This window comes from Pimephales promelas, chromosome 11 (genome assembly GCF_988280905.1).
Source record: "Pimephales promelas chromosome 11, fPimPro1.hap1.1, whole genome shotgun sequence".
NCBI lineage: Eukaryota > Metazoa > Chordata > Actinopteri > Cypriniformes > Leuciscidae > Pimephales > Pimephales promelas.
This window is the reverse complement of record NC_142779.1, coordinates 13,723,418-13,736,343: the sequence shown is the minus strand read 5'-3', so window position 1 is coordinate 13,736,343 and position 12,926 is coordinate 13,723,418. Positions and strand designations below refer to the sequence as shown.

The following is a 12,926-nucleotide window of genomic DNA, read 5'->3' as shown; positions in this document are numbered from 1 at the left end:
ATCCACGGAATCCTCACTTTGGCATTCCATTCCGACGCATTCCCTTTTTGGCTACTGACTGCATAACGTAGTCAGGGAAGCTCTTTAACCCAGGTAGGGAGAAGAGTGGAAACAGCGTCAGCGCCGACCAATCAGCTGCTCCGATTTGCGTGAAACCTTTGCGCTGATTGGTTTACGAGCACTGACTCTTTCAAGCCGTGTGTTCGTTCGCACTCACCGGGCGCCTGGCTTGGGTTATCCACAGAAGGCGTCGGTTGTTGAGGAGGCGTTTAGGGATTTCGCTGCATGAGTGGGATATAGACGTTTGGTTCGTGGTGCCCTTGGAAGAAATAACGGGGGAAAGCGCAGGACAGAGCGAACACGTGCCTTATTCTCAGTTGTGTTGAGGATATTTAGATTTCAGGATGCCAGTTTTCCATACCAAGACGATAGAGAGTATCCTGGAGCCGGTGGCTCAGCAGATATCTCACTTGGTTATCATGCACGAGGAGGGCGAAGTTGATGGGAAAGCGATCCCAGATCTCACCAGCCCAGTGGCGGCAGTGCAAGCGGCTGTCAGCAACCTCGTGCGGGTGAGAGTCCTGTCATCCATACAGCATCTTGTGTTTTAGTTTATATGCTGTTTTATCAACACGCACTTCATTCCGTTAAAACATCTCCCTTTATTACTAAATACCATGGCAACCACAGGTTCTTCCTAAATACCACACCACAGTTATTGTTATAGAGCCTGCTGTAAATCATAATATGAGATCTTCTCCACTTAGTATAAAACTTGTCCTTTTTTTCTTGACATTGGCTGGCTAACACACAGTTTTTGTGAAAATGTAGCCTACTGCTTTGTTGTATTTTTGGTTTGTGGTATTTTGGTGGAAGTTATTGTTTATCTTGGTAATTTTGCAAAGGGTCGTGATGTGACGAATGTGGGTGTTGCATTGCATTAGGAACTGAAAATGCCTTCTTCGAGTGTAAACTGACCATAATGGTTTTGGTTATGAATCAAATATGACTTTATTACTGTAAACACATGGTCCTGATGGATCAATGAGGAGAATCACAGCAGGTGTCAAGAAAGTGTTGGACAGTGTGAGTTTTCTGTTAACTTCACACGGTAAATTAAGTGCCTCTCAAAGGTTGTGTTTGTGTTACAAAGGGCTGTATGTGATATCTGGAAGTGCTGATTGAATGATAAGGTGACACCTTCAGCTAAATGTTGCCTAAATGCCTTATCCTGTTACAGTATTTTAAACAAATAAAATGACTGGAAGCCATGAGGTTTGCATCATAAAGATGAACTGAGTGTGATGATACAGAATAGCTTCTTTATAGGTGGGCAGTATTCTTCTTTGTACAGGGAGTTCATCTGTTTAGAAAAGTACTTTAAGTTCCGGTGTTGTTTCCAGGAAACATCAAAAACAGAATCATTAATCTCAGAAACCTGTACCGTTATTTTCCCAGTGCACCCACAGCAACCAGACAGATTCATGCTGGTATGTTCTCCTTCCTTTTTGGTCTCAATAAGGGAGTCTCTACTTGAAGAAAGTTCTCAGTCTGTTATTGAATTGAGCATTCATTCATGTAGTATCTGTAAAGTTATGAAATCCTGTTTATAATTCACATAGTTTGATGTCATTTCTGGTCTGCACAAGCTGTTGTGTTCCATTCTATACCCCCAGTCTACTGAATTCTATTGTGTTCAGTTCTCATTTGATAATTTCTGCCTTCTTGTAACTTTTAATGTGTAGTTAAATATTCTTTTCAATTCTGTTCTGTATTCTATTGTTTAAGGCTTTGTGTGTATTTTTAAATAACTCATTTGCATTTGAAAATGAAAACATTGGTTCTAGTAAGTTTCTAGTTAAATATTCTATTCTATTCTATTCTATTCTATTCTATTCTATTCTATTCTATTCCAAGTTGTGAGTGGTTTAACACAAGCAGGACCTACAAGAGTTTTTAGGGTTTTTTTTTTTTGTAAATGCAGAAATGCTTTCAGTATTCAGAAGTGCTTTCTGTTTCTTTTTGTTTATTTGGTAACTTACTCCCAGCTATCATTAGGTAAAGTAATGCGAGAAGAATCCTCCTATGTGAGTAAGTCACAAATAGGGAGTGAGCATTTTGTGCCGGGAATAAATAGGTCTTCTAGCTGGGGAAGTAACACAGTCTCACAGTGCATGGCTGTAGGGGGTGTTTCATGCAGGGAAAGTGACTCCCTGCTGGCTTGAGGAAGTCTAAGGTGTCAGCGTCTTCACTGGAGACATCCCAGAGTACCAGCACCTCTCTCATATGTAGCACCTGTTTCTGCTAAAGTGTCCCAAACATCAGCCATGCCTCGAAATCAAGGCTGAGCGAAGAGGCTTTACATCTCTTATCACTCTTAAGACTGGTCTGTATCTTGGAGACTGTTCTATGTTTAGAAAGTCAACATTCTCTTGGTCACTTTGAGATTGTGGTAAGACATTAGTTTGTCAACCAATATGTATAATGGCCCTAATTGTGACAAATAAAGAATCGAGCATGCAATTGTTTATTGTAATGCTAATGCCACTAAATAACTCTCTAGTTCAAGCTTAGACAAAATATTATAATATATAATAGACACAGTTGGACTGATTAATGGTCATTGCTGGGTGTTGTAGGACTGTAATGAAGTATGACTCTTAACGGAGAAAACAGCAGGGGTCTGGCTGGCCTGGAGGGGAGTCTCCATGTCTGTCTGTCTGTCTGTCCGTCTGTCTGTCTGTCTTTTCAGCCAAGTCTGTCACAGTGCATTGGAAAAGACCCATTGGCATACCGTCCATATGCAATATGTGCCATTTATGTCATTCATGGCTAAGCTCTTAAAGGAGAACTCTTGTGCAAAATGAACCTTTGGTCTAATAAAATATTGTTACCTAGTCTACCGTTCTCTGAGATTTGTTTTCATGATAATTGAATGTAAAGAGTTTTATCTCTAAAAATTGTTTAGCGTATAATGCTATGGGGGCATTTACTAAGTAAAAAGAAATCGCTTGTTTATACCACTAACAATGGTCAAAATAGCCCCACACTAACACAGTAAGCATTCGAAGCATTGAGAACTTTGTAAGTGTACAGACCATTTAATAAGAAGATACATTATAAAGACAGTTCACTTCGTGTATACAGACAGGACAGGAGCCATCTTAGAAAATAGTCTCGATAAGTCGATCCCCGAATGCCGTTCATACAGTTCAGATCATTCAGCACGTCGTTCCTTTGGAAAAAATATATATCATGCAAACTCACCAAAAACTTAATGTCTTGTAAACTCACCAAAAACTTAAACTCAATAACGGAGGTTGACCGTTATTGGTATCGACCACTGGAAAGCCCATAGAAACGTTTTATATATAAACATGCTCACTACCATTCAAAAGTGTGAGTTGGTGAGATTTTTTAAAAATAAGTCCCTTACCAAGGATTGTGTTTTTTTTTTTTTTTTTTTTTTTTTTTTTTTTACAAACAATTGTTTTTTTTCCAGGATTCTTTGATAAATAGAATTTTTTTTTTTTAGATTTATTAGAAACAGTAAAACAATAATGTTACAAAAAATTTCTGTCACTGTTTTTAATGCTTTTTTTTTTTTGCTGAATAAAAGTAATCATTTCTTTTACAAAAATGTAATGAAACAGATTCAGTGTAAGTCTTGGCTGAAGTTTTGTGGAAGTGGGCAGTTGTGTGACTTAACAGTTGCACCTTATGTCTTGTGATCGTCCATAATGCACAAGTTCTCTAAGTCCGGCCTCTCTAGTCTTGTTCTCTGAAATCGTCTGAATTGTGATTAATGATATCTGACAGTGGGCCGATAGACAGGAGCCGGAGCAGATGCTGACCTGGACTGCTCTCTCAGAATCCATTATCACAGCACTAATGCACCTGAGATCAAACAGCCTTTTTAGCGAAGCTACAACTGCTATACTCACTCTGCATTAATTATGCATCAAAAGTACACAATCGATGTATCTCTGCCTCTTGAGTATGTCTTTCTGTTACCCATATGCTTCGTTCAACACCACGAAAACTGACAAATGTGTGGCCGAGGGGCCTTTTATAAAGTCGATCCTTTTATGGTTCAACTAGTGTGTGTGCAAAGTTTCCCTTTAAAGGAGTCGTGAGTCTTTGAGGAGTTTGTGGGAATCAATAAGAGACACTTCTGAGTGTAAACATTCGGCGGATGACAGAATGCTGTGACAGAGCAGGAGCCTTGTTATATAAACAGCCATCATGGAGAGAGAATGCAGTCGCACCTGATTTTCTTTTGGCTGAAGGAAAGACATCTTACTGTTTGTGCCGTCACATTCTAGCACACATACACATTGTATGTGGCCAGTGCAACCCTCACACACAAATGACCATTAGAGGAATGAGAATGAATCATGTCAGATGTCATATATCCATTTAGTTTTTTTATGAGCCAGTGTCATTGAACGGGTGGTTGCTTCATCAACTGTCCTGTTACTCATGTCGCAACGCTTTAAAAGAAAAAAATACATTTAAATTGATGGTAAATAGTTTTTTTTTTACAGGTGATGATGAAATAGAATGGCGCTGCAAAATGTAATGATCCATTTCCATGAACCACAGCTGATAAAAATTGACAGTATAGGCAGTTTATAGTGTCACCTGCACAAAAACAGAACCATAACCACCCGTTCAGATCAGCGATAACTATAAATAATGATAAGTATTATAGTATCTACACTAATAGATGATGTTATGTCTATTGTAATTGAGCAGTTCAGTTATGGTCTGTCAACATAACTGCAGGATACAGATTATTCTTAGTGTGAGCAGACCTTAATTCTGATCACTTAAATACAAAAAAAAAAAAAAAAAAAACAATAATAAAGAACAGAGCAAAAACAATAGGGTCCTGCTCGGGCCCTAATTACTTTATAATTTAAAATTTTATATAGAATGGATTGATGCTCATAAATGGTAACAAAAAACATTACATTCCACTGTAAATGTTGTATTAATTTTTTTCTCATAAATTATGATCATATTGTGTTTTTTAAAATGGCAATAGTATTTTTCATTGCAAACCTAAGGTAGCTTATAGTTAACCAATTAACAGGTTTGTACGGTAGAATTGTTATCTTTTTCTGAAATTGGATAGTGCTTTGTCAGCACATATTTACTGCTTTATTTTCCTCATCTAAGTTTAGGTGCAGGTAGTAATAGCAAGGATACCTGATTCAGTATTGTCAGAGACAATCTATATAGAGACATGCCACTTTGTAAATCCTCAGTACAACTATATAGGGAAAACCTGTAACGCCAAAGATGGCGGTTGTATGCATTGTATGCCTTTTTTTGGTGCAAAGTCATCAAACTTTTTCGACGATTTTTTATCATATTTTACTGCTGTTTCTATACATGCAGTTTTTATGTCCCGGTGACCAGTGAAAGTGCAGTTCTGACTCTCTGCCCATTCATTTAGATAGGAGCCTGGTCTTGTTAGTTCGAAATAGCTGCCCGGAGGCGTTACCAAGATGTCAGCCGAGTGGCACAACTTGCCTAAAAGGACTTTGGTATTGTTCTAATCTAAATACATATTTTGTGCAATTATACCTGTTCATTTGTTGCTTTAGAATCTTCGGTGCTTGCTTATAAACTTGCTCTTATTTGCCAGCATTGCTTTTTGCCTCTTGCCCCTCAGATGGCCTAACAGACCAGGACTGAGCTAAGAATAAACCATGGAGAATGTTGTTGAAGGTCCAGTATCTCAAGAGAAGTGAAAGGTGGAGGCCCCACCGAGAAGAGCGTTTGGATGTGCCAATAGACAATAATAAGTCTCAGATACACTGAAAATAATATGTGCAAGAGTTCAACCCTTTGACTGACCACATGACAATTTGACTGGTGGAAGGGTACTTCATGTTTATCCGGAAAGACTTCATTCTTATTCAGTACATACTGTACCAAACAGGCATGCACACAGGCATCATCGTGCACAGGACTGATGTTTGTGACTGGCTACTGTGAGTGCAAATGTAATTGCTGTTCCCACTTTAGCCCAGCAGTTAACCCAGTTGACGTATTTATGGGTCCCCTTCACCCAATTAGGGCCCAGTAAAAGAGTGTGCACTACAAAAGCACCATCCTCCATATACACAACTCCAATGCGATCAATGGTTACAAATAGATACAAATTTCAACTCATGATAGTGACTAGAGTTTGATGGGAGGTTGAATGTCGTCTTCAAATACGTTTCAGAGATGGAGGACAGACAAATTAATTTGATTGCCTTGGTGTGATTACATCATTGGAAAATAAGAGCCGGCGGGAAGTGGCCATGTGCTGTGCAGAGATAACAAACATCTCTCTGTTCTGCTGCTATCTCTGCATTAGTGGACTCTAAAGAAGGACACTGTAATGTCATTCCTTATGTCCAGTGAAAGGCCAAATAAACCATGTGTGTGTGCTTGTGGTCTAATATCGTGTCACTTCAGGATTATGATTTAATGGTTTTGTGTAATGTAAGAGAGAATCAAGGGCTGTATTTTAATTGTATTGTATTGTATTTTAATTAAGGGCTCTATTTATTTATTTATTTATTTATTTATTTTTCAGATTAATGGCTGATAGGGTTGGACGTTTAGCCAAAAGTATTTTTGCATGATGCAAAAAAAGTCAATGACTTGAATCAATTTGAAACAGACATTCATCGGCATGAATTGAATAATTAGAAAATAGTTTAATAACAATGTTTAGTAAAATGAAAATAAGTTTCTTCTATTGAACAAAAAATAAGATATTATGACGAATGTTGGTTGACAGGAGCCATAAACTTATAGAATGCCCCTCCCCTCCCCTATTTCATTGTATTTTTTTTTTTACATATATGTATGTTTTATGTATATTGTTATTTTTAGAGCCAGACCGATATATCGGCAGGCCGATATTATCAGCCGATATTAGGCATTTTCTAAAATACCAGCATCGGTAGTTATAATGGCCGATAAATGAATATTTCAAAAATAAAATAAAAACGGAAAAATCACGCTTTAACCATGTCATGAGTGTTGGAGTTGTATAGTTTGTGCACCAGAGGGCACTCTACACCGTCCCTGTTGGCAACACTCGTGTATAACGCGCCACACATCCTACGACGCCAAGTGTGCGTTGCAGACTGTCGTTCTGTAATGGATTTAGATTAGAATCGCTAAATAGGTTTTAAAAAGGCAGGCAGCAACCGATGATTGAAAATGGTTTGAAGTAGCTTGATGGAAAGAATTTAAAAAGTGCAGGTAAAGGGATAAGTAAACTGACATTGTAATTATAAGTTAGCTAATAAGGCTATGTAGGGACTAATTATTATTTTATTTATCAGATCTTTAATATATTTTGATGTTCCTCTGTTATGTTTTGACAAAAGAAACACGTTTCTTTTATACCAAATAACAAATAACTAATGTTAGGGACAATAGGGAAATCTGTTAAAGGAGCAATGTGTGACTTTTAGCGACATCTAGTGGTTCGGTTGCGAGTTTGCACCAGGTTTGCACTAAGGGCTCCGCCCACTGCTCACCCCTCCCTTTCGAAGAAGCTACGGTTGCTAAAACGGGACAAACATCTCGTCGGCTGAGACAGCAGAGAATAGCCAGAGTAAGCCAAGAGTGTGTAACATTGTCACTGTTTCTGTACCACAGTCCATTATAAACCACATCATGAATACTGTCTGTTTACAAAGCCATAGTCAGGTGAGGATCAAGGGTTTTAATATATAATTTAATAAAATAATAATCAGCTGATTGTCTCACAAACGTAACCAGCAGCACATTTCTCCCCACATACTGTAGCAAACCCATAATACAGCGAGGGAGCAGCTATATATTTTTTCTAACAGGGTAGTAATAGTTTAGCTGGCTAATATGAGCTGTTACTGTGGCTGAGCTGGGACGCGTCTGCATGAGTCCAAAGGTCGGAACTGCGCGCGCTGTTACAATCATGTCATCTCCGCATCCCATAGATACTATTTACTACACACAATAGGCTTTTTTTCTCTTATTTTTAAAATTCTTCGCGATCGACTTTAGTGATAAAAGACTTTAGTAAAAGTCTCTATCGACGGGTTAGTGATTCCTGTAACGTACTGTTTTACGGTCAATGACATGAATATAATCATCAGCTGTCTCACGAACGTAACAGCACATCTATCCCCAACATAACAAACCCATAACACAGCGAGGGAGAACTAAGTTACATGAAACAATCCCAACTACATATTTTACACCACTCACAAGGGAAAAGTCACTACTCACGGAGTGTAAGGCTAGCTTCCAGCTTTCCGCTACTTCTCTTTCACGGTAGTGATGAAACGCGTTCTGTAGCGCTGTGTGTTCGCGTTCGGCTACGGTAGGAATATGACGTCACAACATGGCGACCTTCATAGAAGGGGATTCCCTCGGTTATGGAGCTATTAATGTCTCATTCTAAGGTAATAAAAACATTACGGCTAATTAAGTAAGTTCTTTATACACCACTGAAAACATAGTTACGGATGTCATATTGCATTTCTGTTAATAGATACTCAACTTTGTTACACATTGCACCTTTAATATTTTGTTGCGCGTTTCTGAAATAAAAAAAATATTATAATAATATGGGCCGATATATCGGATTTTAAAACCAACAAATATTTGTATCGGTATCGGCCTTCAAAATTCTTTATCTGTCGGGCTCTAGTTATTTTGTATCATTTTAATAATAAATGGGTGTAGTAATGGCAGATGATCAGCATGGGTTGTGGATTGTTGTTGTTTTATATTTGACACTTGGAGGTACTGGCAGCGTCCCAGACAGCGAGCAGCAGATCAGCCTCAGTGCTCATTCAAAACAGATAGGCCCTTATTGTGTCCAGATACTCAGAGCGACCCCATTCACAAGCTTTGTCAATCTGGTGTGCCTGAGGGCTGAAGCTTATCCCTGTGTGAATAACTTTGTTACAGCTGGTGTAAGAAAAATAAAAATGCATGTAAATGGTCTCATCATTATGCATCTTGTAAACAAGCTTGTTTTGCATGTGTTCTTAGGTGGGGAAGGAGACGGTTCAGACCACAGAAGACAAGATTATGAAGAGAGACATGCCTCCGGCCTTCATTAAGTAAGACCTGTACTTCTTGTCTCTCTCCAGGCGCTCATCATGTGATCATACATAAACTCTGATCACACTGAACACAGACACGCTCATTGAACAGCATTAACAAGCCATGTGCATTTCTTTGCCTTGTCAAAAGAAGTTTTAAGTGATTAAACATAAGATAGGATTGTCTAAACATCAGAAGCTGTTTGTTTATCCTTATTTTACACAATATTAGGCTCCTATAAAGCCTGATTTCAGAGTGCATGAGGTCTTTGGATGTCTTGATACTGAAGAATGCTCCATAATGTGATGTGGAAGTTAAATTAGGTCCGTTTGCTTGCCGTCAGGGGCTGAGTCATACCCTCACTGCTAAAGATTGGGGGCGTATTCCAGCGAGCTTACAATGCATTATTGATAATTCTACGTAAAAACTATATGACTGCTCTCCCTAGTGTCTCCCCGGGTGTGTGAAGTGGTGTCTTGGTATCTGATGTAGATGGAGCAGTTAGTGTTGAATCTATTTAATATTGATGCACTGTCTGTTTGTGTCTGTCTTTCACAATTTTTTTTTCCTCGCTCTCTCAGTCTCAGTCAGAAAGTCACAGAGAACACAAAGAGGTGTTTGTTCCTTTGCTTCCCACAACTTAAAGGGGTCATCGGATGCCCATTTTCCACTAGTTGGTATGATTCTTCTGGGGGTTCATGTAAAGTTTGTAAAATACTTCCTCAAAAACAGCTTTGTTCACACTGACCTGTTTCGGTGTATATGATATTGAGCAACTGCTTACCCCACCCCTCTCTTTCATGGGGGGAATGGCTGAGGGCAGAAATATACTAATACCACACAGCGGCTGCAACTACAGTGAGGTCTCCCCAGCCTGGAGGAGGAAAGGGGTTTCTTTCCTCCTCCAGGCTGTCACAAGGTCTTTCCCTTGTTGCCAGAAGGACTATTCATCGCATTCACTGGACGTATCCATGCTGATTTGTGCTTGGCTTTCGCCAAGATAAGCACAAACTAAGACGTAGCTTTGTCACAACGGCTGCAACTACAGTGTGGTCTCCCCAGTGGACCAGCACGACAACCGTCTGGATTGAACCGAGTAGGGGACATCTCAAGGGTCTTCAAGTGGACACCTTCTGTCCTCAGTGTTTGATTATCTAGTCTCCCAGTCAGCAATAGAGGTCGGCCGATTAATTGGCCGACCGATTAATCTGTATTTTTTAATTATTTTTTTTCTAATATTGTGTTAATTATTTTTTATTTTTTAATTATTTTTAATTATAATTTTTTATTTTTTTTGGCATTTTTTAACATAATCGGCATCGGCCAATATCCAAGTATATCAATCCGATTATTAGGTAGGCGCATCTGTGGGCAGCCTAGTGTTGTCGTGGAACATGTGTTTGACGCACGCTGCCGCTAGAATCATTTTCCAGCCGAGTGAGCAGCAGACCTAAATATGAACGCGTTCAGGCACAACACTGACCATTAGTTAGTAGCTGGATTAAACATGCTTAAAATCCAGTGTTAAAACAGTGTTAAGTGTGACAGTACTTCACTGTAGACTAAAAGGTCCAACAGCGGGATGTCGTTGTCTGAAGAACAACAGACGGACAGTGCGTTGTGGTGCATTTAAAGTTTTTGTAAAAAAAATCATTTTCCCATCTGGTGGTTGTTTTTGTCGTTCAACAGCAATTTACTAGTGAAATATGTTATTGTTAGAAGTTAAATAAAATAAAATATAATAAATCTTATATATATATAAAAAAAGTTTTTTTTCTCCTTTTTTGTGATAATGGGCTATATGCATGCATAAGTTCCGCATTTGACGCAAGGATGCTCGTCCATTTCCGGTTGTGGAGATTAAAGCGGAGGAAAATCGAGGAAAACGGGATTATGGCAGAGTCTTCGAAATTTACTGTCCTCCTGTCTTTGAAACGAAACGTACATACGTTTAGATGTAATTTTATATATAGTTATGTTTATTTAATATAATTTTAAAAAGAAGCACAAACACAACGAGGGGTGTCTGTTTTATCTGTTTTTGTGACTAACGTTTCTTTAGTATAACCATGGAGTATAAAATTCAATATAAATTCTCGGTATTGCATTGGACTCTATGATCGGCGGAAGTTATCGAGCATCCTTACATCTTCACCGGAAATACCGCCGTGCATAGAGCCCATTAGGTTATGTCCATTTGTCTTTGTCCATCAACAAACAAAACAAACCAAAAATCATCAGGACATTTTTTGAGAGGATAAAATGTTTTTGTTGACAAAGTTTGTCTATGTTATGTAATTATCATTTCTTTTACATTTTATCTTTCAAATAGAGGTTAAAAACCAAGCAAATATCGGCCAAAATAAATCGGCAGCATTAATCGGCCATCGACCAACCTGGATTACAAAATAGCGGTATAGGCATCGGCGTGAAAAAAAAAACATATCGGTCGACCTCTAGTCAGCAATAAAGCAAGATGGAAAGCAATCTATTGACATTGCCTATATTACATTTAAAATGTTGATTGGCTGGACATACTGGTCAATATGGATGCACATCCCTCAGTAAATAATAACTATCAAGTATCAATTATTGCTTTTATCATTTAAAACATTTGCCATTTTTAGCTTATTAATCCACAGGATGCATTTTTTTAATCGGTAATTCAATTTGTACTATTTCAAAATGTGAATTATTGATATTAATATAAAAGATGTCTATTTCTGATATCAGGAATTACATTTTCATTAGTACTAACTAAACGATTTTGGCACCATAAACACAAGCTGGCACAGGGCTCATCAATCAGCACACATGTGGCTGGTGACAGGAAATGTGAACCTCTCTATAAATAGGCTCTGTTGTAAGCATCGAAACCAGAGTGGTGCCTCATACAGGGAGGTGTCTGCGTACGTCTGGGTCTCCACCGCAGAATAATGATGAAAGGCCTTCTCCTGAAGACGTCATCATCTTGCTTTCCTGTCCCGGGGTCCATGGGGCGACTGGGATGTGGTTTTAATTTCTATTAATACATTGTTATCTATCTGGGAGAAGATCTTACTCTTCTTGCTGGAAAGCTGATTTAGTGGGCCAGTAATTTAATTGCAATTAAGTCAGTTAGTAATGCCACCTCTTATTTGAATCAAATGCATAGTTTTTCTTTTTGCACTTAATATTTAATTCATTTAGCATTGATGAGATTTGACCTTGGAATTCATACGGTATGATTTAAATAAAAAAAATCTTATATTAGATTTTTTTTTTGGAGCCTGTATAAAAGGCCAACCAATACAAATGATTTATGAATATAATGATATATAAATGATATATACTCAGTCATTATGTTTCTTGTTTCTCAGGGTGGAGAATGCCTGTGCGAAGCTTGTGGAAGCAGCTCAGATGCTGAAGACAGACCCGTACTCTGTCCCGGCCCGTGATTACCTCATTGATGGCTCGCGGGGCATCCTCTCTGGGACTTCAGATCTGCTTTTGACCTTTGACGAGGCAGAGGTACTAATGGGAATGAGGTCTATCTTAATGATGAAATTTCATCTGATGATTCATTTTCCTAAAAATAATTGAGATGAATGATTTAACTGTGTCACTTACATCCTAATTCAGCTAGGATGCTTTCTAATACTAGATGTATCATGGTTTCCACAAAAATTCTAAGCAACACAACTCTTTTTTTTAATTGATAATTGTAACGATAAGAATTGTTTCTTGATCACTAAATCAGAATTTTAGAATGATTTCTGAAGGATCAAAATAATTCATCTTTGCTATCACAGGAATAAATAACATTTACATTA

General features: G+C 38.3%; 1 protein-coding gene across 2 annotated transcripts in view; it reads left to right on the top strand.

Annotated features, from left to right (window-relative positions):
* Positions 1-12,926, top strand: part of vcla (vinculin a) — a 41,129-nt gene continuing 28,203 nt past the window's right edge. For both annotated transcript variants that reach the window (XM_039672178.2, XM_039672176.2), the window contains exons 1-3: positions 1-572; positions 9,061-9,131; positions 12,474-12,624. In XM_039672178.2, the coding sequence (XP_039528112.2) occupies positions 405-572; positions 9,061-9,131; positions 12,474-12,624 (390 nt within the window). In that variant the 5' untranslated portion in view covers positions 1-404. The remainder of the gene's footprint in view (positions 573-9,060; positions 9,132-12,473; positions 12,625-12,926) is intronic.